The sequence below is a fragment of the Melospiza georgiana genome, chromosome 5, assembly GCF_028018845.1.
Source record: "Melospiza georgiana isolate bMelGeo1 chromosome 5, bMelGeo1.pri, whole genome shotgun sequence".
NCBI lineage: Eukaryota > Metazoa > Chordata > Aves > Passeriformes > Passerellidae > Melospiza > Melospiza georgiana.
Genome location: NC_080434.1, coordinates 16,051,590 through 16,078,627, shown reverse-complemented (window position 1 = coordinate 16,078,627; position 27,038 = coordinate 16,051,590). Strand labels below are relative to the sequence as shown.

Genomic DNA, 27,038 nt, shown 5'->3' with positions numbered 1-27,038 from the left:
GAGAGGGAGAATAGAGGTGTAACCTCTGTTTGCCCTATCAGTTTTCTTTAATGCCTTATCTCTGCTGCTGTGATGAGTTCTTGTCACGGAAACAAAAGCTTTTAAAGAAGAGTTGTCAGGGTATCTAGGCCATCTCATTGCTGATGCAGAGAAGTTTGCCAAAAGTGATTTTTGCAGTCTATTGATTAAATCTTGAATGTTACTTGGCTGTTTCTTTGCAAGATGCATTTGGACATGTAAAATAAAAATCTTTAAAATTGTATAAGGAAAGATATTTCCACCTACAGTTATCTTCACTTCTCTACTGATTATTTAGACCATTACCTTGTATAGTAAATAATTTTTGCCATCTGATAATATTTAAACTCGTTTTACTAACCCTTATCCCTGACCTGACTTGGGCAGAAAATGCTGTGGTTACTTAGCAACTCTTCGTGAGAAGGCATTGTTCCCAGTTGCACAGTTAATGCTGAAGTTAATTTGGCATTAAATCAGAAATTGAAATTCTTTCTTAGGTGTGAAGAATTTGAGGGACTTTTCACTGATTCATTTTCTAAATGTGGGATGAGTTTTCTGAAAGAAAATTACAAGAAAATTAGTTAAATTGTTTGCTGAAAATATATTTATGTTGTTCATCTAAAAATATTCTGGGCTAGTATTTCTACCAAGCTCGTTATTTTTTCCTCTGATTGTTTTTTTTTTCTGATGGAAATGTTATTAATTAATTTACCCTGAAAAATGGTTTGTCAGATCATGAAGCAGGATATGTCATGTCTTTGAGAAATTCTGAGCTGTTACACAGTTTAATGTTGTTCACATGGTTTCAGGCCTTAACCTACCTCCAAATATATAATCTTTAAAAGCCCCATTTGAGATGCCAGAGGGTCTGAGACATCCATTCAGATCTGGCAGGTGTGACACAGTTGTTCCAGCTCATCTTTAACTGAGGGAGACCAAGGAGGTGCAGCACTAGCTGCTGTGTCTAACCCTGAGAAGGTTAGAAGGGCTGTCTCCATTTGTAGCCAAGGAAGGAGGTGTCTTACCTGCACTGTTTTCAACACCCATATTCCCAACCTTAGGGTAGCTGTGTTAAATGCTTCAAGCTAAACAGTACAAATGCCCTTTGCCTGCTGCATTAGTGTTTCATTTCACTCTGATGTGATTTCAGCATCCAATACCTCAGTTTACTACCATTGGAAACAAGCATAATGTCATTTGGGCTATCTGTACATCTTCATCTTACAAAACATTAGCTTTTAAAACTTATTTACAGCAGCAAGTATCAAAATTAGGTAAAAATGTGCATGTCTGTTAAGAATAATAAAATAAGATTCTTGTTCTGGTTGGTGATTATACATAATAATGTCTAATCTTGGTTTGGTATTTATCATCTATCTGAGTATGTGTTTGGAAAGAAAAGTATTGAGGTTTCAGCCTGGAATAATAAGCAAATGTTGAGTAGAGTCAGGTTTTCCTCTCTTACAAGTTTTATAACCAAAGGAGCCCATTCCACTTCTGTCTCCTCCATCAGGGACTGTGTGACCTCCACTCTTGTAACCTTCAAAAGCTGTGTCCACTTTCAGGGCTGCTGCTTCTCCTGCAGCTTCTAGGGAATTGAGTTAACTAAGGACTAAGGAATGAAGCAGAGTTGAAACCCCCAATCTTTTCTGAGCCTACAGAGAGGGAAAAGAAAGCTATTATCAAAAGAAACCACAGAGGCAGATAAGCTCAGGGAAACTCCTGCTGTTATCTGAGGAGCATTTTCTACTTGATCCTGGCAAAGTTTTCCTCTTCTGACTACTAAGTAGTAATCAGGACTGTACATTCATAACAAGAGCTGATTTGCATTTTAAATATCATCTTCATTACTTACCTAATAAAAATATTTTGTGTGCATTGTGCTTGTAAGTTACAGATTTTTAATTTAAAATGCCAAAAACTATTTGTGATACTGATTTTATGATACCCTATTTTATTTTATTCTTTTAAGAAAATAGTTATTTTAGAAGGCTTCTCTGTTATTACCCTGCTTTATTGTGTAATGTTATTTTGAAGTAATTTTTTGAGGAGATGAACAGGTCATTTACAGGGGAGAATTTTTTGAAATACTATTATCAGAACTTTATTTTGTAAGCTATTCAGGTATATAAATTAACAAGGTGTTGTGAGGATATTTTTGTTACGGTAATCTTAAATTATCTTCCTTTCAAAGGAAACAACCTAACTAAAGCCATTTTTATTTAATTTTATGTTTTGCAACTGTTTTGCATAGGGTTCAGGTTTTTCAGAGGCCAGTTTTAAAAGTTCCCTGTAAAAATTATTTCTTTATTCAAATTTCACAGAATTTAGAAGTAGACTTAATTGATAAATTGAAGAAGTAGTGGGAAGGGGAACTACCTCAGCTCACTAGATGATGAATTTGAAGTTTTAGCCCTTCTAAATGAATCTTTACAACCACTAAGTGGTCCTTTTTGTGTGGGTTTGACTCATTTTTTCAGTAAAGCCACAAACTATTTATTTTTATTATGCAATTGTGTCACAGTAATAGAAAAAGAATGAATTTCAATCTGCTGTATGTGATTTCAGCCAAAATCTGTTGGAAATATTCAGAGCATTGACACTGGTTTTCTTATTTTTGCTATTACTAGTATTAAGCCATTTTTTTCTTCTGCTGAGCAGCAGATTGACTGCCAGTTGTCAGACTGGGATGGGCAAGAGTCAAATGTGGTTTATTTAAATGGAGGGTGTCTGCCTGGCAAAGGTTCACATTATTGCTGTTTTCTGTGTCTGTCAGGGAGTATGTTCCAGAAACTCCCATGTCGCTCTGGACTCTGTCATTGACCACAAAATGGAAGACATTTAACATCCTATTAAATATTTGTGAAGCAACAGCCTAGTGCATAAAAAAAAGGTTTCTTCTTTGATTGATTGATACACAATTAGAGAAATAATCAGAAAAGAGAGAAATAATCAGAAGGAATTGTTCAGCCCCTTCAGCCAACACTGCATTTCCCACGATGCTGTCTCACATTGCAGTTGTGCTGCTTTATTGCTGGCTATTAAGTGATAACCAGTCCCCGGAACTACATTCCTCCCTGGGGAGATGGAAGTGGGAAGGCTGGAGGAAAGGGGAAAGCATAGAATGACACACCTTATGTTGACTGTTTCTGTTGCTTGTGTTGATTAAATATCCTGCATGCAGTCTCCTGTAACTGCATTGTTTAGAGAATTTCATGTCTTTAAGTCACTTTGGTGATAATCTCAAAACTACCTTTTTGGATTACCATTTCAGACGTGAGCCTGAAGTCCATTAACAATAGTTGACACTGAACTTGGTGCAGTGCTTTGAAAAGTGGGTGTGGCATAAATATCTATATTTCTGCCTGTGAACAGACATAGTCTTTGTGTTTGTGGGTTGATAAGAATGATGAGAATGTTAAATGGTGCAAGACAAATTGTATTAGTATTGGTTTGTATTATAGGGAGCACATTTTTGCCTGCCTAGAGTTTGCATAATGTGAGAAGCAAGTGTCATCTCAGTTACAATACTGTGAATGAAATATGTTGAAAATGTCCATCAGAAGAGCAGTGTTCAGACTCTGAGTCATAAATGCTTTATTCTGTTATCTCCAAAGCATGGTTGTGAGGAGCTCAGATAACTCTGTGAAATGAGGGGCTCTGAATACTCTGTTTCATTCCTCACTGGTGGCAGATCCCAGAGCTCACGTTGTTGACTGCTCAGAGATATTAATTCACTTACCAGCCCTTCTGAGTGGCAGACAAGGCTGTTGACACTGCTTTCAGACTGAAAACAGCTTTCCACTTCAGTGAGGCTTTATCCTACCATAACTAGCATTCAGGTGGTGCCACTGGATCGAGTGTGTGGAAGCTGCTGAGCAGCTCTGTGGGCTGAGCATGCTGTCCCCATTTCTGGTCTGGTTAGCCAGTTGCACACATGTCTGATGTCTCTTCTGTTTCTTTTCTTTCTTCCTTCTAGCTGCAGTATTGAAATATGAGAACAATGTTATGAATATCAGGCAGTTCAACTGCTCCCCTCATCCGTACTGGCTTCCAAACTTCATGGATGTGTTTACCTGGTCCCTGCCATTTGTTGGTGAGAAGGGTATGTATGTAAATCAGTTCTGTTCATAAAGACTGCAAAATGGTTTCTTAGCCACTTAGTCATTTATTTTAAAGGACAAGAATGATTTGAAGACAGGTGTCTTGCCTTTTAGGACAAAGTTGTAGAAATGGCGCTGAGAGAGGCAAGCAATTAACAGTGGTTAATCACATTTGTCATATTTTTTTGTAATTTCTACTTTTTCCAGGTGATGATGCCGTTATCTTTCTGCTGCAAAAATAGATTTTATGGGAGTGCAGGCCATAGGTGCATTCACTAAACAAAATTCTGATTTGTTTTTGTGTTATAAGCTTTTGAACATCCCCTTGGATATCACTTACTGCTGAATGGGTGTCTCAACAGACCTCTCTACATGGGATTACATCTTTACTCACATTACCTTTATGGGTTGGTTGCTTTTTCATCAGCAAACACAGAGCTGGTGATATTAAGAGCCAGTCTGACTAGCTGTTCCTGGAGAGAGCAGAGGGATGCCAGTAGGAAGGAAAACTTGCTACTCAGCCCCTTCTCTGCACAGGACATGTGGTGCCTCATCGCTGGCAAGAAGAGTCTAAAGACCACAAATGAGATTTTATTGAAACCTGATGCTCTTGATGTTGCCTAAATGCAGCTTCATGCTGTGAATGGCAAGCACACAAAAGGCATGAAAATGCTTTGGTCTAGCATATTAAATTAATACAAAATATAAACTGCCTAAACCCCAAGTCATTTATTTGGTGCTTGAGATGAAGCTTGCTTTGATCCATCCATTATGGAGTATTGCTGCAACAGCAATTACTGCCAGAAAACTCTAATAAACTCTTAAAAGCTGCTTGGAATAACAGTTCTCTCTTAATAGGCAACTGGAAATACAGCCAGCTGTGTCTCATACCTGCAGTCATGACCAGCTTTGTTTTGAGCTACTCTTTTGTTTTAGGAAAACTGCTGGTGAGACACCTGAGGTCTCTGTGGACAAAGCAGATAGACCATGAAACAGGGATTACCAAAGAATAGGCAGCTGCTTGCACTAATGGAGACATGATATAATCCTCACTGACACGTGTGCAGACTCTTGTGAAGCAGATAAAACGTGTTCATTCTCCTTGGCTGTAAACTCAGCCAGGCTGTTTTTAGGTTGGGCATGTTCTCCACACACATTTTAGTCCTGTAAGATGTTCTGTAAAGTCACTTTTCAGAGGCTTCCCATCAGCAGCCTGCTCATGGGGGGCTGCAGGATGCATGGCCAGAATTGTTGAGGTTCTGGCACTATGATGTTCCTCGTTCTTCTTACGTCTTGGGGGTGATTTTTCCTCCTTCATTTCTTCCAGTGGTCACACTTACCAATTTCTTGGAAATTTTAGAGCGCAAAGAAATGAAATCAGTATTTTCCTTTCTATGCAAAGCAATATTCAAGTATGTAAGAGGGTGTTCCACACAACTTGTTATTTATTTCCTTTTTTTTAATATAGATTTTTTTCCCTCAAAGGCCAACCAAGGTAGGAAGCTGTTAGCTTCACTGGTTGTTGTTAATGTGGAAAGTCTTTCCACTAATACTGTCAGAGGAAAATATTAAATCCTTCACTAAAGTCGGAAAAAATCTAGCTTTTTCCCACCCTTCTAATTTTCCAAGCCTTCATAGTAGTTACAGAAGAGGATTTTATTAACTACTTGACTAAAAAAATTAAAGTTTCTACCTGTGTAGCCAGTACAAGGGTCGACAAGCCTGGGTAACACTTTTAATGTTGCTTACTACATGTAGCTGTAGTGACATTTTTCTTAATCTGCTAATTGCTTCACATTTTATGTCATAACTTTGGCCTTTTTGTTCTCCAAGTTGCATTTTCTTGGTTTTGGTTTTAGCTGGGGTTGTTTTTTTTCACTGTTCTTAGTCTGTATGCTCTCTGGTTAGTGTCTCACAGTTGTCTCTCTGGAAAGAAATGAGACCAGGGTAGGGACAGTCTGTGGCTGACCCTTGTATGCCCAAGTTTCAAAGTAAACAAGCTAAATATGACCTAAGTTCTCCAACAGTGATGTATCTGTTGAATATAGAATAGTTCCACCTCTAAGGAATGTACACTGTCTGGTCTATTTGTATTTGTTCCTTGAATTCAAGGGACACTGAGAACATCTTACAAAGGTTAATGTTTTGTTGAGCTTGAAGTCATGTCCAAAACCCGGATAAATAAAGAAATATTCTATGATCCCTCTTGTTGTACCTTTTTCCACTGGAATGTTGTTCCCATTTGCTGGGCAGGGAAATAAAATCCTATTGCAGTTTAGGAGCAACAGGAGAGGGGTCATTTTGTTATCCAAGTTGAGTGAAAAGCAAAAAATGTGTTGAGGAGGAGAAAATAAATCTTACCTACATCACTGACAGTTGCAAAAAGAGAGATCATTAGCAGATTTTAAAGTCTATTTGTTGTGTTCATTGTATTTGGAGAAATATTTGTGGAAACTCGTGCTTTTTGTTAGCTACACAGGGCACTTTCAGCTTCTAATATTACGGGTCCTGTTGTTTAAAAAGTGGGTGCTGTTATTATGCTGAATTTTTGTTCACACTACTTCAGCTGGAGTTGGCTCTCTGACAGACCAGGGGAGCTTAATATCAACGTTTTGCATTTGTTTTCCATTTTAGTGACAGAGATGCTGGTAAACGTGCTGAACATCTGCTCAGATGATGAACTGGGGACAGAGGAAGATGGATTTGATGGTAAGAGCCTCTACCCTTGGTTGAGATTGTTTGCCTTGGAATTGCTTTAAAAGTTTATTTACTAACCATGAAATAATTTTCTGAGTCCCAGTTGAATTCTGTGCCACTGAAAGCAACTGTTGTGCTGGACTCCAATGGATTTGCTTCCATTATGCTTCACAAAGAATTAATGGCCATGCCCTGACCTAAACCATTTCTTTATCCCATTCTTCTGGTTAAAAAACTTGCATTTCCCTCCATGAAATCTGGGTTATGTTGTCATGGAGGAGGCAGATGATTTCATGCAAAAGATGACAGGTATTCTCATAGTGAGTTTCATTATGTCAGTGAAATATGCTTCCTGCAGAGCTCCTTCCCAAAATGTTGGTAGTGTGACTTTGGAGGACTTTTACTTGAGGTATTTCTTTAGTCACTTCTTTTGATGCACTTGAGTGTCTAAAAGGCTTTCAAGAGCAATAGAATCATTAAAAATAAGCATGTAAACACAGATGGAAAAGGTTTTAACCTGGCATTTCTGCCAAGAGAGAAATGGCCACTTCTGTTACCCTTTGGGTTGAAGTTTATATGATGATTGGTTGCCCTGTACCTGTTGGTTTGACTGTGAATGGTATTTTGTATCCTAAAACTTGGAGATTCTTAAAAGTCAGTTTATTTTCTTAGACATAATTTTCTGTTATGCTCTGCAAGAATAGCAGCTGTCTAAAATGTGCCTTCTCAATTGAGAAAAGCTGAAAAAAATCCCATGTATCCCTGACATTCTTACTCTGAATGCTCTCAGTGTTTTAAAAAAAATCTGTGAGAAGTAATCATAGATAATCTGTCTAACAAAAATAATATATGAAAAGGACAGAAATACTAAGAAATTTTAAAAATAAGAACCTGGAAAAATCTAACACTACTGAATATTGTCAGGATGTTTTTAGGCAGAATGAATGAACTAGGCAAATGGAGAACTTTCAAGTAAGACAAATGTTTAATGAAGTTGTAATTAATAATTAAGTTTCTCTTTCAAGTATTTGTTTTTAATCTAGGAAGCTAGGTCACATGTTTTGCAAAATGTTTCCTTTGTGATGGAAAAGACTGGTATAGATCATAGTACTTTGATTTTATTCTGAAAAAACAGATGGAATTCCCTGTTCTGCATCAGCCACAGAGTGTGGACATGAGCAATTATCTTGCAGGACTTGGGACAAAGACTGAATTATTGAAACTGGTAATCAGTGAAGAGAAGAAAACACCTGTTTGAATATTGTGCCCAATTTTTTTTTCCTCATGAAATTTAAATAAGTCACTACTGTGTAATTAAAGTAGTATGTGAAATTGTGTGGAGGCATACGATGAGTAAAAACTGTGTCAAGTTAAATACAGTAGCAACAAACCATGTGCTTAAAATCCTTGGCTCAAGAAAGCTCTTAAGCACAGGCTGAAATCCCTCTGATTGCAATGCCAAAGCAAAGACTTTATGGGACAGATTTCTAAATTAATTCAGCCTTGGCTTAATACTTCCTTTTAAAGTTGTACTGTAAGCTTCCATTGGGCATGGACAGGCCAATGCCTATGTGCTCTTTTTCTAAAACTTTGGAGTGTCACCATTCCCATCCCCAAGTTACAGTTCACAGGAGCATGTTTTCAAAAGCAGAATCAGAAATAGGGAGGTGTTGGGGGTCTTGAGCAGCAGCCCTCTCCAGCTGAAGGAGGTCTCTGTATTTACTGTGTTTTTTCTGAGAGGCAAGTGAGCCCCCAAAACACCTCCCTGGGAGTTTTGCGATGGCACTGCTCCGCACCTGGAGTTTGCAGCATTGCACGTGTCTGAGCAGGGAGACAGGCTGGAATGCTCTGGGCTGGCATGTGTGTGTGCTGTGGAACAATATCTAACAGCAGTAAAGTTTCCTTCCAGCTGAGGAATAACTAAACCATTCCTACTGCTGTACTACTAATACAGTTACCTAAATCTGCTCTCAGGTTTTTTTTGTATGAGTGATTTCTCTGTGTAAAACATTATGGTAAGGAAGATACTAGAAATGTAGTTGTCTTTAGCATGTGTAGCTAAAAACCAGAGCTGGCATATGTTTGTGTCTGCTTTCCCAGGTAATCAGTCCCCTTGGGGCTGTAAAATGGGCTCTGTGGCACTGGTGCTGCAGCTTGCTGTGGGCTCTCACTTTTACCTACAGCCCAATGGACATGTTAGGCTCATGGGGATCGTGCACATGGAAGAGACTGAAGGATTCTGACATAGAAGTAAATTTGAGGTTGATTTAAGTTTAAATGGAAGCTGATATCTGTAATGATTTCTTAGTGGGTTCTGATTTCTTATCTGTACAGCAAACAAAAATTCTCTTTCTCTCAAGTTGAGTTCCCTCTTTTTTTATGATTTTGATTTTTTATTTTTTTAAGCCTTGCCTTTTGGGGAAGAGAAGTACAAGATGTGTTTCATTTGTGTTCTCAGTGAAACAGACCAGAATGATTACCAGCTTAATCAAAGCTGTTTCTGTAAGGACTGTCTGCTGACAGTCTTGTAGTGGCTCAGTATTTCCACTGTTCTTCCTCAGTAATTTCTGTCCAGCTTCCTTGGAGGACTAGTCCTGTTTAATGGCTGATTTATTTTTTTTTTAGCAATATTTCCCATAGTAGGAAACGTCTGATATCTGCAACAGCAGATGCATTTTGTTTTATGGAATTATTCTTAAAAGCCATTGCTATTTTTAGATCATCAATAGTTTTCAGGGCTCGCTGCTGATTTCCTTTCTCTCCTTGCAGTTTGAACATGCCCTGACCTGGGTTCCCACATGTAGTGAGAATGGTCCATCACTATGGTTTGCACTGATCATTCGTTACCTTCTTGTACATTTTCTTGCCTTCTGTCTTCCCCTCTCATTCCTTCCTTCAAAACAAAGCCCCATCAGTATTGCCTGACTTCACTGCATGGTGTTCTTGTGAGCCCTTTTTTATTTATTATTATTTTTAGTTCTGAGTCATGTATGTTGCATCTAGCCATGAGCAGGATGCTCAACAGCATGTGTTCCTTTTTTTTTTTTCCCCTGCCCCCTCACTGGTTTTTTTCCCCCTTAAGGAAACACATAATGGGGATCTGATCAATTTGTTGTAGGCAGTTTCTGTGTAAGCTTACTGTGAAAAAAGCCTAAATATCGTAATGCCCTTTATCCCCTATGTCCCTGCTGGCCTGCATTGGCCGTTTGGTTTTACTCACTTTAAAAATGAGAGAACATTATAGGTCAAGTTTCCTTATCTCTGATAGTTTCCTCTTGCTGTACTTTCTCTTTCCGGTTTGCTGTGGTGGTTGCAGTATAATCTGATCCAGAAAAAAAATCTCTTGGGCAAATGTTAGCTCATGTGCTGTATGTTTGTGCATCAAACATATCACTTAGCAACAGGAGCTGCAGATACCTCTACCTAGCAAGCATACAGTCAGAGTTGTTTTGTTTTAATTAGCAACATTTCTGGTCTCATGCATTTGATTGAATAAATTAAACTGCTAATTAAAAGGGTACAATAATGCAATAAACAATTTGACACAAATGCACTGCTTGCTTTGTATGCATCCTTACCATGATTTGGCGTGAAGACACTCCTAAATTATCTACAATTTTTTTTTGTATTGCCTTCAACAATGTAGCTCTCAGCCTTCTCACAGAAAAGCCACTGTCAGAGCCATTAGCTACTGCATTTATTCCTTTGTTGGAAAACAGCTTCCCAATACAGTGCTGTAGTTCCAACCTAAAGAGAATTTCCAAGTCAAAGATCTACTGCCAATCATAACCTGGTTCTGCTGTGAACAGTAGTATGTGACATTTGCCACATCTCACTGCAGTAAACTCTGCCTGGAGCCAGCTCAGCAGCAGCTAACAGAGACAGAGAGCAAAAGCAAGAGTCTTGTCCTTAGATCTGTTATTTACCAATATCTTGATGCAGACCTTCATGGTACTGCCTGATGAGAGTGTCTTAGCTTGCCAATGAGTTGATTTGTAGCTGGGAGAGAAACTGAGGGGTTTTCCCAGTGGTTTGCGTTTGTTCTCCTCCAAACCAGTAAGGCTGGGCTGCAGTGCATACTTAATTTCTGTGAGTTAGTGGCAGAGTGGCATTTTAATGTAATCCTTGTATTTATTATTCACTCTGTGATTTGGTCAGACGTGGTTGCTTCCATGCCCAAAGCATTTTCCTGTGAGGTGCGTCATGGCACATCGGTGTGCTCTGCCTCTGGACCAACCTAGCAGCTTGCACTAGGTGCCCAGTGTCCTCAGAGCATGGTGCAGTTGTGCCTGGGCACCAAGAGCTGCACTTGTCTTGCCCTCAAAGAGCTGATTTTAAAATGCAGCACCTTGCACGGTGGTGGCATTTGCATTTGCTGCCCGAGAGCTGCTGGAGCAGTTGGACAGGGGCAGGCGAGCAGCGCGTGGCACAGATGCTCTAGGAGAGGCAGACGTGGCTGGGACAGTGAGCTGCTCTGTGAGAGACCCGGAGCAGTCAGTTTGACCCTGTTAACAGAAGAGGCATCATCACACAGGCACAGCCCAAATGGCCAGGGTGGGGCTGGTTTTGAGAAGTGATTAGCTTTATCAAAGCAGGAGAAAGTCTTGGAGGGAGAAAGTGTTGGAGAGGTGGTGACACCGCTGCTGGTCTCCTGCCTGCATGTTGATTCCCTGCAAAACCTACTAACAAGGCTTTAAGCTGAAAAGGTTTCTTTTTTTTTTTTTTTTTTCCCCTCTCGTTTTCAATCTATTTCTTTCCTTTTGGATGTTCTCTGCTTAATTTGTTTCTTTTCTGTTTTTCAGACTTTACTTAAACATTGCACTTCCATTGATGTTGTCAAATGTTCTGTATTATTTTTTATTTTCATTCTACAAACATCACTGATCTTTTTCTTTTCCCCTCTTTGGAATTCATAAGAAGATCCCATTTATGCACAGAAGAAAGGTATTCAATAAGTTGGAAGGCTCAAGTTTTATTAATTTTCCTAATACTTAACTATATAATATATATGAGGATACCAGTGAGAGATTTTGGGTTCACTTTTTTACTCAGCACTGTTTTAAATCTGTTCAATCCTACATCTCAGAGTATTGTCAGCATTTATAGTCTTTTTTTTCCTTGTTGTGCTTCTTAACTTGGACATTTAAATTACCTTTTATATTAATCCTTCATATCCAGCTTGCAGATTCTGGGTTTTGATACCAATCCAAAATCCAATAGAACTTGTTAAATCACTGAAGTAAGATTCAAAGCTTTTACATTACCCCGTAAATAATTTTTACACTTCAACTTTAATTTTTTTAAGTTCCTTCATTCAGAAAAGATTTGTTTAGATATTGGAATATCTTTTCAAGATATTTTCGAGCCTAAATGAGTGTATGGTTCTAAGAAAAGAAGGTAGAATCTTAAGAGGATATCAGGCAATGTTTGCAAGGGCTAAAATTAACCCTTTTACCTATAGCCAGTTCTCAGGTTTTGACCCATTTACTTTCACATAGGTGTGTGCTTAGGTATAGCTCAAGTAATTCATCAGGATTTGCAGTAATAGTTAATTTCAAAATATTAAACTAGACACAGTTGGAATGTGAGTCTAAGATTTATGTATAAATAGTCAAGAAATCCACATACTGTGAGGTTAGTGATATTCAGTCAAAACTAACAGAGCAATAAAACATTGTGAATTATATCAGGTGCATTTGTTAATAAAGCCAGAGAGGATAAATAACATTATTCGTAATTTTTACTAAACATATGTCATTTTCACATATTTGTGACACATTAGGAAATTCAGTGGAGACCAAACTCTTTTTTAAATATATTTTTTTAGTAACCTTTATGTGTATCAGTGAGATACAAAATACTCCCTTTGAGCCTGTTGTGTTTTATGATTAAGGAAGGGATTTTTTCCAATTCTTATTTTGTATTTAAGTGTAGGACATTATATTTTACTTCAGTCATAAATTACAGCTCCAGTTTTCAGTTCTCAAATATCCTACAGTCTTAGTTGCTGTTCAATTTTTTGAATATCCTTATAAGATACACCAGAACAGTGTGGACTTGTAATAAGCAAGTAGGGATTGGGATGCGTAGGGGCAAGAAAGGAAGAACAATCACGCTCAAGTGTTTTCGGAATAGGAAAGGCTGAAAACCATGTCTTGTCTGTCTTGAGAGTACAGTTGTTCTGTGAGGTCATAGTACTGAGGTAGGAAGGTACCACTTTCTGTTCCAGGAGAACCCAGCTGAATCAGTGCTGTTTAATTAAAACTTTTCATTAAGCTGTTTAAAATATATTACATTAATTCAGTTACAGCTGAATTATAGCTGTTTCTCCCACTCTTTATTGAATAGAATTAGACATTTATGCCCAAGTGTTCATATCTCTTTTTATCTTTATATGTTTTAATATTTGCTCTATATATTTATCTTTATGTGTGGGAGATTTGAAAGCCATCATTCTGAGTATCTTTTAAGGAGAAAGCTAACTTTATTCCACCTAAAACCAGGACAGTATCCTGGTGTATCATGGCAGGTCCCCCATTTTCCAGTACACCATCACCATTCCTGGTTTTGGTAGATAAAAACAGAGATATCATCCCCCTTAGTCTATGGGCTATCTCTAAAAAAAGTCCATTGAGTTAATGAATTCCATGACCTTGAGCTCCTGTCATAACAGTTTTTCAGGGCAGGAAAGCTGGTGTGAGGTGTTGGGAGGTGTTGGATTGTTGCACGCTGAAGCCAGTTCTGATTCCATCGCCACTTGTCTGGTTTCATCCAAGCATCTTCTTCACTAATGTTGTCCTCCTCATTTTTACCCCTTTCTGCTGATTTAGCTTCCCTGATGGGCTCTACAAAAGGGATCAATTTGTTAGGATTTGAAAACTGAAATTTTCATTTTTGCCCTTCAATTCTGGAGTAACAGAGAAGGAAGCGTTGCAGTGATATATAGTGGTGTCTGAACAGGCAGGAGTTGTCAGGCAGCATGCACACAAGTCAAGGTTAGCTGTCCTTCAGAAACCTTTAGGAGCAGTCTTCATGATGTATGTGGTTCTGATTGTGATAAATAATGAAACTGGCTTTCTGAGTGTAACAGAACATTTTCTTGGGGATGTGGAGGATCCTTTGTAATAAGTCCCGTTTGCTTTTTTCCATTCAGGTGGTTCTCTCTTGCATGTACAGATTTTGATGATACCCAAGTAACAAGTACACCTGAAACTCAGCCAAACTGTAGTCTGTGTTGCACTACAGCTTTTTTAAAAGGCAGAGTATTGCATGAGTTCACAAATTGCAAAGCAATTGTAATTTTAAGCAGTCCATAGCAGTGATAAGAAGGAAGTTGCTCTGTAGAACTCTCTTTGCCACTGCCAGCCAACACAATTCCTATAATCTCATGCTCATTTCCAGGACTCTGCCCTTAGGTTTTATTATCTTTAAATAATTTCTAACTAAGAATGAGAAAAATTGTTTTCCGTTTTAATTGCAAATGTGGCTTATTTTGGCAAACTGTAGCAATTATATGACATTTCTTGTATTTAGTGTTGAAAGTATTTAGTGATAAATTGTTTATAAATCCCTATAACAGTTTTTAATATCTTTTCCATAGGTGCAACAGCTGCTGCTCGAAAGGAGGTTATAAGGAACAAGATACGAGCAATAGGAAAAATGGCTAGAGTTTTCTCAGTGTTAAGGTAAGGCTTTATGCTGGGTTAGTTTTTTTTAGTGTTGAATGATATCTTTGAATGGTTACTTAGAGCACTCAACTGTTAATCAAACAGCAAATCTGCTATTTTAGTTTATTTTAGTATACCACCCAACTGAGTTCTACTGCAGCCTTTTAGAGATTGTTTTATTTATACAATGGTGCTATTTATTTTGGCTCTGAATAGTCTTCCTCAGGGCTTCTGCTGAATATGAAACAAACAAAAGACATCAGCAAAAAAAAATTCCAATTACCATTTTTAAAAACTTTTACTGACCAGGTCTACTAATTAACTTCTAGCCCCTGTGAGGCAAGTGTTAAATGTGGGGAAAGGGTATGCTAACCATCACCTCTTATTAAAAAAGAAGTCAGCTGTCACACTTCGTCACCCGCAGATGTTGCTACAGCCACGAGTAATGATGACCTAAAGATGAAAGCATTAGGGTCATTTACCTAGAAATCCAGGAAATGGTTGTGCAGGCAACAGCAACTTGCTCCTTTGGGCTGCACTCCCCCAAACACATGAACATGAGTAATTAATTGCTACCCAATGTTTAGCACTCTCCATTTGATGTCTCTGAGCAAAAGAGAAAACATGCTGTACTGTGCTGAAGTCTAAATATAGAAAATACAGTTCTCCCTCCCTTTCAGCGAGCGATTTTTTCCTCAGGAAGCTGTGTGTTGGTCTGCTGGAGTCAGTTGATGGGATTATGCTTAGTGAAAAATCATGGGAGTTCTAAAACATTTACTGTTATGATTTCATGATTGATGTAAGAAGAATAAATAAAATAGTTACTTGCAGAATCCACTATTTAATTTCAGTGGAAATGTCCAACTTGCTTGCTTTGAATGCAGCATGCCAGCAGTGGGCAGGTTCTCTGCAGGGCTTTGCATGGCCACAGCAGCTCACCCACGCCTTGCAGATTGCAGCAGCATAGCTTTAAATAGCAAACTGAGATGGAAGGCCTTGTACCTGGGGATCCCAAAGTATTACAACAGACTTACTGGTGATGCATGAGCTACTTCAAAGTGGTGCCCATAAAAAAACAGATTAGCATCATGCCTTTTCCTTAAACAAGATGGGGGAGCAATCAAATGTTTCCACCTGCTTCTCTGTACCAAGTCTGGCAGAGAGCCTGGAGGTGGCTGCTACCACCTTCATAAAACAGCACAACTATTTTCCTCTAATGATAGTTGAGCAAACAAAGTTTGGGAAACTTGGCTTTCTCCCATAACCTTGAACCACAGCTTCTGGATTGACTGTATTCCATTGTGAACCACCTTTTAAAATATAGGATTAGTTCACAAGAGTTGTGAGCTTTAATAAGCAGAAGAATCTGAAGTTGCATGATCAGCTGATATATTTGGGGTTGTACAACTTACAGATTATTGACATCAGCCATGTGTCAGACTTCTTCAAAGGGATCTGTAGAGCAGAAGCTTTTCAATGGTTTCAAGGATGGAAGAGGGACACAGAATAATTCCTACATGTGCTCTCTCTACAATGACGCACAGAAGTCTCAAATCTTAAGTCTACCCCAGGCAAAACCACCACAGCCTTTTACAGCTCTTGATTCTTGACAGCCTTGAAAGCTTTGCAGGAAAGACTGAAGATGAAGAGTAATTTGTTCTCCCTTAGCTTTAACCAGCAAATACAGCACATCCTCACTGTGATCCAAGGTATAGTCAGCAAATAAACAGGTACCTACAATGCATGGTTTTGGTGACAAGTCTTCCAGGGGGATGAGTGACATTTCATCCCAGCCACCACTGGGATACCTGTTATCTTTTTTTCTGAGAAAGGCTGATTCTCCTCAGCTAGGTGGCAGGCTGCTAGGCAGTAAAAATTTCAGAAGGTAATCTTGCAAATACTATTCCTTTAGAAAAGCCTGGGATATTCTTTCTGTCTTGTCAGCGTAATCCACATAAGACACAAGTGTCAGGTAGTTGTGTGTAACCCTAGAAAGAAATCAGCAGCGCCACCATCTATCATCTGTCTATATACCAGCCTGCTCTGGAAATCTTTGAAGTTCCCATTCAAGTCATTGTGTTTTATGAAGTTTATTTCACTAATTCTTGAAATCTTTCTAAAAGATTAGCACCCAATCTGACCATCTGCAAAGAATTTAGTCATCTCTTCTTTGGGCTGGAGTGGTCCCTTTCCTCAAGGATATAACTTAAATGTAAATCTGAAATAATTTCAGCCATTTTAGTGTAAAAAATTAGGTATCAAAATAGTGTTGTATTGAGTTTCAAATGTTATAGATGAACTTTGATGAAAATTGATATTGTAGAAGGATTGGCTTTAGCTAAATGGAAGACTTCGTGATTCCTTTCATTTACTCTCTCCAGCTTTGTTTCTCAAGTCTCACTTTTCTTTCAGTGTATTTAGACTGGAGAGAGTTAAATAAAATACTTAATCAGTCTATTATCCTTTTTTTTTAAATAAATAGAATAAATTAAAAAAAAAAACAAATTATATCAAATAGAAATGAAGGAACACTGAAGGCTAAAACATCATGATATTTGTGACACACATCTTTCTTGTACACATTCAGTTTAAAGATAATAAAAATACAGTCAGTAAACTTAACCCATGTGGGTAAAGCTACAAGTGCCGTTGCAGTTTAATTAAAAAAAAAATATATATGTAATGTACTGAATAATTGAGAGAAAGCAAAAGCTTTGCTGTGTAACTGTTGATGATAAAAATACTGTGTTAATTCTGAAAATATTTGGCTCTTGCGTTAGTTTTAATTGCTTGGGAAACTTGCAAACAAAATGGTAACAATTTGATTTTGACTGTTACATAATGAAAAGTGAGTGCAAGCAGAATTATTTTCAAACTAAAAATAGAACTGGAAGAGTATATGTAGTAGGTAAACAAGAGTTGTCTCATATATGTGAGTCATTCAGGGCATGTAGGTCCAAAGGAAATTGTAAGTAGTAGAATTGCTGAGAGACAGTTTTTATAGACAAAACCACATTATCCTCAAGTTGATATGGAACTAAATTCTGTCTTTGTATTTGCTTCCTCCAGCTTAATGTCATTATGTACTTCAAAGTAAAGCACTTTGAAATAGGTTTCTCTTAAGGAATTGGGGTCAGTTTTGCTGCTGAGAAAGTATGTCATCATAGGCAGCATCACAGTCCTTGTAGAAATCTTTATTAAAGGCTTCTCTGGATAGAGCTGGTGTATTCCTCTAGCCATATATTTAAAAACTCTATGTATTTGGAGTGGAGACTAGCAAAGCATATTTCAGTTTCATTTTGTTTAATCCATATTATTTTTAGCATACAAAATTATTAAGGACAGTACTAGCAAGGATGGAAGTGCTTATTAATTTTAATGACCTTTTAGCTGCCTTTCCTTAAGTGGATGGTGGTCATCAATAAATAATGCACCTGCCTGCTAGTGCAGACAAGAGCAAACTAACAGTTTAAGTTGATTTTGGACCACACAGTGTAAAATGCCTAGATGCATTGTTGGCAATTTCTGGTCCTTCTCCTGTCAGATTTGAGTTGAGAGATGTGTTGTTCCAAAGGCACAGGTTATAGTGTTAACTGCAGTAGGAGTTGCATATGGTGTGATGCAAAGGTTTAACAAATGTACACAGCAGTGAATGGGATTTCACTGGTGCTGATGTCATCACCAAATTCAGTCTATCTTGGCACGGAGATTGGAGATGACAAAATCATTGCAGGGCATGTCTTAATAGTTTAAGATGTCTAAAACATATCTTGTGTTTTTACCAAAGACATTTACTTACTTTTGGTGGTTTTATTTTTCTTTTTTTCTTTAACCTTTGCAGAGAAGAGAGTGAGAGTGTGCTGACGCTGAAAGGTTTGACCCCGACAGGAATGCTGCCCAGTGGTGTGCTCTCTGGAGGAAAACAAACACTGCAAAGCGGTAAGCCTGCTTGCCTGTGTGTCTTGTCCTGTGTACAAAAACAATTGGTTTTCAACTGCAGAACCGCAGAACCTAAGAAAAGTAACCACAGCTGTCTCAAAAAAAAAAAAAAAAAAAAAAAAAAACAAAAAAAAAAAAAAAAACAAAGGACAGAAAAAAACCAGGCAGTTTGTTGTGTTGGAGCATTTGTGAGCAGTTCATGTAAGGCCAAATCTCAAGACTTAATACATGCCATCAATTTTTAGAGAAAAAAGGGAGGGGGGAGCCCCTGAAAATCAACAGTTCAGAATGGTAGCTCAGGATTGTATGTGACGTGCACTCTTTCCACAGTTCAGAGCATCTTTTGTGGTTTTTTTTTTAAAGAGAGGCCTTTGATACATGGAGTACTGAAGGTTTGGCTTAGCTAATGACACTCAAACTCTTGTTTTATCTAATTTGTTCTTCCTTATAGAGAGCCATCAGTGGAAAATAGGTCTAGAATTAGATTTTCTCTCCTAGAAATTCTAGGCGACAACATGAGAACAATTCCACTCTGATTTTAAGCCCAAGTGAAGGGAGGCTCTTACAAACACAGTGTTTGCCTTATACACAAACACAATACAGATTGTCAGTTTTATACCAAGTGCTTCTTGTTGCAGGAAATTGGTAAGTCTATGGTAGGACTGCCTTTGTTTCCTTATGGAATAAGGAGTGCAAAGTGTTTAATTACTGGAAGCTCTCCCTTTTTTTCCTGTGTGTACTGCTGTAGAGTATATTGCAGGCATGCATAAAGGTCTCTCATTATAGAGATTCTATTGGCAGTAGATGTAAGAAATAGAAATGCTTTATAACCTTGACACAGTCTCAGCCTCTTGTTTTCCTGTTTCCTTCCTGGAGCATTCTTTCTCTGTATTTTTCCCTTTACTGTCTCTTTTATCCAGAAGATTCAGGTATATGGTGGTAAACCTCCTTTTCCACTTCTTTCCCTTCTCTTGTTTCTTGTTGATGACTTGTGTGTGATGGACATAGTAACGTTCTGCTTTGGAAATGCTGCAATATGATTTCACAGGAGGCCTTTCTTAATGGGTTTGTGGTCTTCACCTAGGCTTTTCTCCACATAGTTGCTTTACATTTGTCAGAAAATTTGGTCCAAGGAAACTGCTATTGTTGCCCTGGCAAAATATTAGGAATAGAAATAAATTTGAGAAAATTGCCAAATGTTCTTGTTACAATGGCTAAAAGGAAAAATCTCCTCATACTGCAGTATTCTGGCTCAGTAAAACATTACTATACACAAGCTTCTGCATTAGTTAACACACAGTACCCCATTCACCAAATACTCTGAAGTTTATATAGTTTCTGTTAAGCACACATGTTGCCATATGTATTAACAGAAAATATGAGTAGTATGTTCTGTTGTGGAAGTATACATTTTAGTCCTCATTTTTTCTAATGTGTCAGTGCTGGTTTGGATCTGTTTATTCATTTTAATTTTTCATCCTAGTTCTCATGTTTACTTTTCTTTCAAGTTTGCGTTGGTTTTGTTCCTTGTTTTTTGGCCTTCTCTCTTGCTCTGCTGCTTGAGAGGCATACGTTTGCCTTGGTGCATGAGGATTCAATCCTCTCACTTCCCCATGCAGCAAGATAATAGTATAGGTATTTTAGAACATATATTAATCCATATTTGATATCCTAACTTAAAAAAAAAAAAAAAGTTTGGGTTTTATATAGGGGAAAACAAGACAAAAAAGAAGAGATCACTTCCTAAGAACTTGATTTCTTGAACTATTCTCTAAACCACAGAAATTCTTGAAAATCAAAATTTCTTTTAAAATATTTGCTATATTGGATTGCATTTAATGATTTGCATCAGCTTCTAAATCTCTGACTGTAAAAAAAAATGCATACCAAAGCTGATGGGTAAAACTCAAATGAAAGTATATGTTTAAGAACCACTAATGGTTTCATAACAGTGGTAACATGGTATTCATAACATTGCAGCAATCTCCCGGTTACAAGTTCTGCTCTCTCTGACCAGGCTTTGCAACTTTGGAGGTCCAACAGTCAATCTTACATGTGCATCCATTGATTTAAATAAAATATTAGCAAAATGTGCTTTTTCAGAGACTGGGTTGACAAATAAAGTTTACAGATGGAGCAGACTGGGCAAGGTTGCAAGCAAAGGCAAAGATTTCTGAGGATCCCATGCTGTGGGGATGTTTCTTTTAGTCAGGAGAAAGAAAAAAATAATTCTGTTTAGTTGCATATGGAATTCCTTTGCCTTGTACCGGCATCAGTACTTTTCAGGCTGATGTTGTAAGTTGTATGAATTTTGTGCGATGGCTTTATGCCATTTTTTGTTCTCTTTTGACAGGGCAAGTCAAACTGCTCTTACTGAGATGAGAGCTGGGACAATTATATAATGACCTTTTTAGGTCAGATGTGCAATATGGAAGACATTTACATTTTATAGTTCTTTTGAGAAAACTTCTTAAATGTGTCTTTAAAAACTTTTCGTTTGTGAAACTTTTGCTTTAAAACAAACTCTAGCTTAATTCAATCTGCAAATTACTGTTTTTGTCTAAACATTTCTCTGTGTGTCTGTTTTGCCAAAATCCAGCACTTACGGTAACATTAGTGTTGTAGCTCCTTTGCTATTCACTGACTTGTTCTTAGAGTTGAAATCCTCTGCTCATTTTTTCTCATTCGTTTTGCTACCCCTTTCTTCTCTTCAGCTACTGTTGAGGCTATTGAGGCTGATGAAGGTAAATTGGCCAGTCCCCTTTCTGTTGGTGCCACAACAGATAAGGGCTCTGCTGGGTGTATTCATTTTGCTGTAGCTTGTACAGATTGTGTGGGTGTTGGGCTAACAGTTGTGGCTCGGTATTAACCAAAATGTAATTGCTTTAAAGGGGAAAGTGTTTTTTTGGTTTTTCTTTCTGTTGCTGCTGTTGAGGTTTTTCTCTTTCTGTAAGTTACAAACACGTTGGAATTGCTTTATGTGGAATTAAGCACTGAGTAATGCCACAGGAGGAGATCAGGGAACTCAGATTTCACGGGACATAACTTGGCAGCACTCATAAATGCTTTGTGACACATAGCTCAAAAGCTGTGTGCTGGAGGCTGGCTCAAACTATCCTCAGCAATTTCTAGTCAAAGAAAACACATAGCTTTTTATATATTCTCTCTTTTTGTTGTTGTTTCTTTTCCGCTTTTTTTTTATTTATGCTTCAGTTTGTTTCCTTTCCTTTAGGTCACTAATGAAAAAATTTGATTGGTCTTTTGTTATAGTACAGCATGTTTCTGTTTCCCTTTAAAAGTAAAACAACACAAGACATTTGTCAGCAAGATGTCTGCTTCTTTTGGTAGTGGCAGTTTACACACTGGATATTTACATTAGAGCAACCATTAACACAGGCACCATTTTAGCTGCATATAAAGTGACTGGCTGCCTTAGAAGATTTCTGAATGCTCAGTATTGAAAACTGGTGTTTTGTTGACAGACCTCTAATTTAACCCTTAACAATTTTGAACACTTCAGGTAAAATCTAAGAAACCATGTATTGCAATGTAGATGTACAATATTTTTTCAGTATTATAAAGTTTTGGAAGAAGAATTTTCAGAATTCCCCTTTAAAACAAAATTCTTCAGTTGTATTTTGTTCTTGCCCCTCTCAAATTTTCTGTGGGTATTTTTTTTAACTAATTTTAAAAAAAAAGTCTAGTGATTGTTGTCCTTTGGTAAGATGTGCCTTTTTGGCCAGTTGAATTTGTTTTTGAATTTTTTAAAGCAGTGATTAAAATTACAGAATAAACAAGTAAGAGAAAATACAACTGCTTTCTAAATAGCAGTGAGTAAGCTGCTATTTATGTTGGAATTATCTATTCCTATCAGCAATCTCTAATCTGCAGTGTGCATTCTTGTTGACAGTTTGGCTGTTTTCTGTGATTTTCTGTGACTATGTGTTGTGTTTTAGTAGACTCTCAATGTAACCTGCTAATATTCGTTGTCTGACCAGCAACTACAGCAGAGCACCTTCCTTAGTGTTACAGACAATAATGTGTCTACTGGAAATACAATCCCTTAATGTGCCCCCATGCCAGCAACATGCACCCCTCAAGTTCATTCTTGATTTGCCATCCTTGCTAGTTAGACACTGTCACCATAGTCACAACTACTGCTCCACACAGGTGAAGCTTCTGATGGAGGAGAAGTTTCACCAGTTCTCCTTCAGGGCCCAGTGACACCAACTGGGCTGTGCTGCTGGCAAGCTCCAGGACATGGCAACTGCTTCAGCTTCAATGCAGCCATCCATTAAACTATTGCTTTAAGGGGTTAGCATGGGTGCTTGTTAGACTTCTTCATTTTGTGGTAGAAGGTAAATAAAAAAAAAAAGCCAACCCAAAAGGCAAACCCTAAGAAAACTCACTGTACAACCTGTTCTATTTTCACTGCTCCGTCCCTGCTCACTTGACTAGTCACCGTTATGTTGTTATTTTTCTGAGTTGAAGTATAATACATGTTAAAAACCATGCACTTCACAAAGTTCCAATGAAACATTTGTGAAACTGGCTAAAGAACTAAATCCTGAGGCAAGCAGGATCTATCATTTTTCACAGGAAAGGCTGGTGCGACCAGCATGAAAATTGCCTTTTCTTGCTCCCCACTAAATACAAGGAGTGGTAGCTTGGTACCAGGGATGTTCTGGGGTTTTGGCTGTGTTAGGCTTTTTTTTTTTTTAACAAAGTTACCAGCTTGTCCAGAACTGGGACTGCACATAGGAAGGAGAGTATCTGGGGGTAAGGAGAAGAGAAAAGGGGAGAAGGAATACTGAATTGGATCCCTGAAACTCCCCTACCATTTTCTCCCCAGGGAGTTTGCAGTTTCCTGGTACTAAAGCACCATTTCTGCTCTGTGGCATGTTATGATAGAGGCCTAGCAGAAATTCCAGTTCTGGAAGTGCAGTGCACTGATTTGGTACAGATAAGAGAAAAAAGACACAGAAGGCTGATCTGTGGGGCTGTGACCTGCTGTTTGCCTCCAGTGCTTTTTTTCTCTTTTGCTTTAAATCTAAAGATCTGCAACACTTCAATTAGAGAGAGAATAAAATAAAAATCGCAGTCTGTGACTACATTCCTTGGCCTGTGGCTTCCTTCTGAGGTTGGTATGGCCTCACCAATGTCGCTGCTAAAGGGCAGATCATAAATCCTCAGTTGGAACTTTGGTCTTTTGTCAGTGCATTTCCTGAGCTAAACTGTATAGCTGTTCCAAAATGACAATATCCCTGATCTGTGTTGCACAGTGCTGCTGCCATTTGAGTCAAGCTGCTTTCTATGAGTCCAGGGTTGTATCAGGGAGAATAATTGCCCCAGGCAATCAACAAGCAGCTCACCTGTGTTGAGAACAGAAGGCAGCTTGTTGTAGGGTCACTGCAGATCTTCCCTAGCTTTCATGTATATCCCACAAAGTGGCCTCACCATGTCATCACCATCTGGAAGTAGCCAGCACTTTTTGCATGATCTTTGGCAGTCAGGTGAGAGTTTTGCCTGATGGAAGAGCACTAGGACAAGGCACAGTGTCCACAGGCTGTAAGTGGTGACAGCAAATGCCAATTCACCAGCTCACAGCTGTGCCCTCAGCATGGTTCCAAGTGCAAACCATAGTTTCATGTCAGCGTCTTGGTGTTCTGAGCAGAGCCCCAGTGGACAACAAAATACTGGAAGTTGATCGTGTTGAAAACAATGGTTGTGTTGGAAGGGATGGTGGTGGTGAGCCCCAGCTCTTTCTGAGCGTGGTAAGGAGTTGGTGGTGGTGTCAGATCTTCTCTTTGCTGCCTTCCCAAAGAAGGACTCCTGCACTTGTTGCTAAATTGGGGGAAAAGCTGCTGAGAGTTTTAACTTGCTAATTTTATTTTTCAATAATCCTTTATTTAGCTATCAAAGGATTTTCACCCCAGCATAAGATCACTAGCTTCGAAGAGGCCAAAGGCTTAGATCGAATTAATGAGCGAATGCCTCCGCGCAGAGACGTGCCATCCGATGCCAACCTTAACTCCATCAACAAGGCAATCTCCACAGAGACTAATGGCACGGACAGCAACGGCAGTAATAGCAGCAATATCCAGTGACCACTGTCCGGGAGGGGGGGTGAGCTGCAGGGCGCGATGGGGTTGCTGCACGTCAGCACTGGGGTGTTCTTGCCTCTGATAATAGCTTGTTTGCTCTGGGGGCCAGGTGTTGGATTCAGTTTACAAAAATCATCAACAAAGAGATCGTCAACTTTATTTTGGTGGGAGGGCGGGTGGGGGAGACACACCTCCTTTGGATATGCCTTTAAATGCTTGTAGAAAAATGAAAGCTCATGCTGGTATATATTGCAAAGTTAGGGGAATGAACATGTTTTCCTACTGCATTGGGAACGTCTAGCTATGTTACTGAAAGGCCTTTTATTATGTTACTGGACATGAAAACTTTGTTTAATTTCTTACTAACTATTGTACGTTTACAGTTGCAGCACTCAACATCTACAACATCGAAACATTTTTAACAAAATGTACAAACTAAATAAGGACTATTTATTGATAATGTTTTGCTACTCTTGTCAGACAATGGCTATGAAATAAATTAGGCACTCTTTAAAAATATAGAGAAAAAAAAGAAAAAAAAAAGTTGGAAATTTGTTTAAAATGCCAAAAAAAAGAGAGAGAGAGAGAGAGTGAGAGAGCGAGCGAGAGCGACAGTTTAATTTTGTACAGATTATGCTTACCTCAGGTTTCTTTAGTGTGCTTCAATGCCCTTCTTTAAATATAACACTTACCTTACTAATTTGGCAGCAATTATCTTTTTCTTTGTTAAAAAAAAACTGGAATAATAACATTTATCTTTTTTTGCTGTTTATATTTAGGGGGGTTTGGTTTGGGAGGTTTTCTGGGGTTTTTTTGGTAAAACAAGTCTTGGTTGTGGCTTGCTAAATTTAAATATTTATGAGTGGTGCATTTTTAAGTATAGTGAACAAGACACCATATTAAGTGCAGTGAAAAGCATCTATATTCTGTAAAAATCTGCCTATGCATGTTTTTTAAGAAAAAATGGCTGTATAGGCCTGTATGGGACTGTAATGCGCTTAGTGGTCTGACTTATACTGGAAATGTATGTATACTGGCGTACTTTATATTCTCTAAAAAGAAAATGCTTAATGCCTTTGAAATTTTGTAATCAAAAAAGCTTTGAAAAATCTAAGGGGGGAGAGTATTCTTAAAGTTTTTAACATAAGCTTGTCAGTGCACATATAGATGGGTAGCATGTTTAGCAAACCTTGTGAAATTTAAATAAGTTTGTAGTTACATGTGAAATTCTAAATGCATGATAACTGTTAATGTCATAATGGTTTAGTCATTTTGTTCTGTTTTGTCATGTGCCACAAAATGTGTAATTTTTTCACTTTTTTCCCTTTGTATATCAGTTACGGGTTTCAACTGGTTCATTCTAAAAAAGAAAAGGAAACAAAACAAACAGTCCATTGATATTTTTTAACAATTGTATAAGTGCCCAAGTAATTCACTACAGCCTACAGCCTTGCCTTTGTAATTTGACTTCGAAATGTTGGCAATCAAAGCATGCACTTGTAACAATGAAAGAAGCATTTTATATTACTACTCAATAAAAATGTGCATGAACTTAAGCATCCTGCCCTTTCTTGCTGTCTCAGTGGCAGAAGCGCGCAGGCACCACACGCGTGTGCTTCTTGCTCTCTTTTGCTGTGGACAGGAGAGCACCGCTGGTGTAAGAGATGAGTGACTTGTTTCAAGATTCAAGGTCAGTTCTTTATCGAAAAATAAACCCATGTGTTACCCAGCTACTGACTTCTGTCAGTTCTTCAGTTCTGCAGACTTCCCCCAAGGTCTGGTTAGAATGTTGGGTTTTCACTAAAATGAGTGGAATGTAACCCACAAGTAGAGTGCCCAAGAAAAAAAAGCCCTCTGTGTGTTTTCCCCTTATCTGGAGTGTTTAAAAAGGTCAACAAGTATCATTTATAATGATTACAATTTTATTTCAAATGCTCTCTCTTTTAGTCAGAGAAGAACTGTCAAAGCTCTGCCTTCTCATTTTCTCCCTAACTGTGCTCAGCATCCTTCCCAAGTCCATCATGCTGCGAAGAGCTGACAGATGATGCCAAATGGTGCAATGATGTGGGTATTGCCTTAGCCCTCCTTGCAGGTACCATTATTAAATATAGGCTCAGTGCCTGCTTTCTTATATGTTTTTCCCACTTTAGCTCTTGCTAATTTTGACAAAATACGACAGGTGGCAAAAATAAAGAGGTTTCATAATATCTGGGACTATTTCAGATGTAACTTTTCATTTCAGATTGTGTAGAGGTGCAGCACAGACGCACAGAGTCTGTGTGCTCGTCTGCCAGGTGGAGCTGTTTGTCCCTCTGGTTCAGGGGCACGCTGTGTGCAGAAGGGGACAGTGACACTTTGCGTGACCACTTGGCTTTCCTGCTGAGCCCTGTGTGCTCCCTGAGCACTGCAGGTTACCTGAGGTAAGTCCTGCTCTGGAGAGGCCCCGTGCTGCGTGGCAGCGCTGCTGGGCAGCACAGTCTGAAATGCTGTCTGCCTGCATTTCACTTGGG

General features: G+C 38.4%; 1 protein-coding gene across 2 annotated transcripts in view; it reads left to right on the top strand.

The window, feature by feature from the left end:
- Positions 1-26,084, top strand: part of PPP3CA (protein phosphatase 3 catalytic subunit alpha) — a 171,366-nt gene extending 145,282 nt beyond the window's left edge. The window contains exons 9-14 of one of the 2 annotated variants that reach the window (XM_058024000.1): positions 3,998-4,123; positions 6,756-6,830; positions 14,419-14,503; positions 18,327-18,424; positions 21,139-21,168; positions 24,338-26,084. In XM_058024000.1, coding sequence (XP_057879983.1) covers positions 3,998-4,123; positions 6,756-6,830; positions 14,419-14,503; positions 18,327-18,424; positions 21,139-21,168; positions 24,338-24,531 — 608 coding nt within the window. In that variant the 3' untranslated portion in view covers positions 24,532-26,084. The remainder of the gene's footprint in view (positions 1-3,997; positions 4,124-6,755; positions 6,831-14,418; positions 14,504-18,326; positions 18,425-21,138; positions 21,169-24,337) is intronic. The other variant, XM_058024001.1, reaches the window with a different exon arrangement.
- The last annotated feature ends 954 nt before the right edge of the window (positions 26,085-27,038 follow it).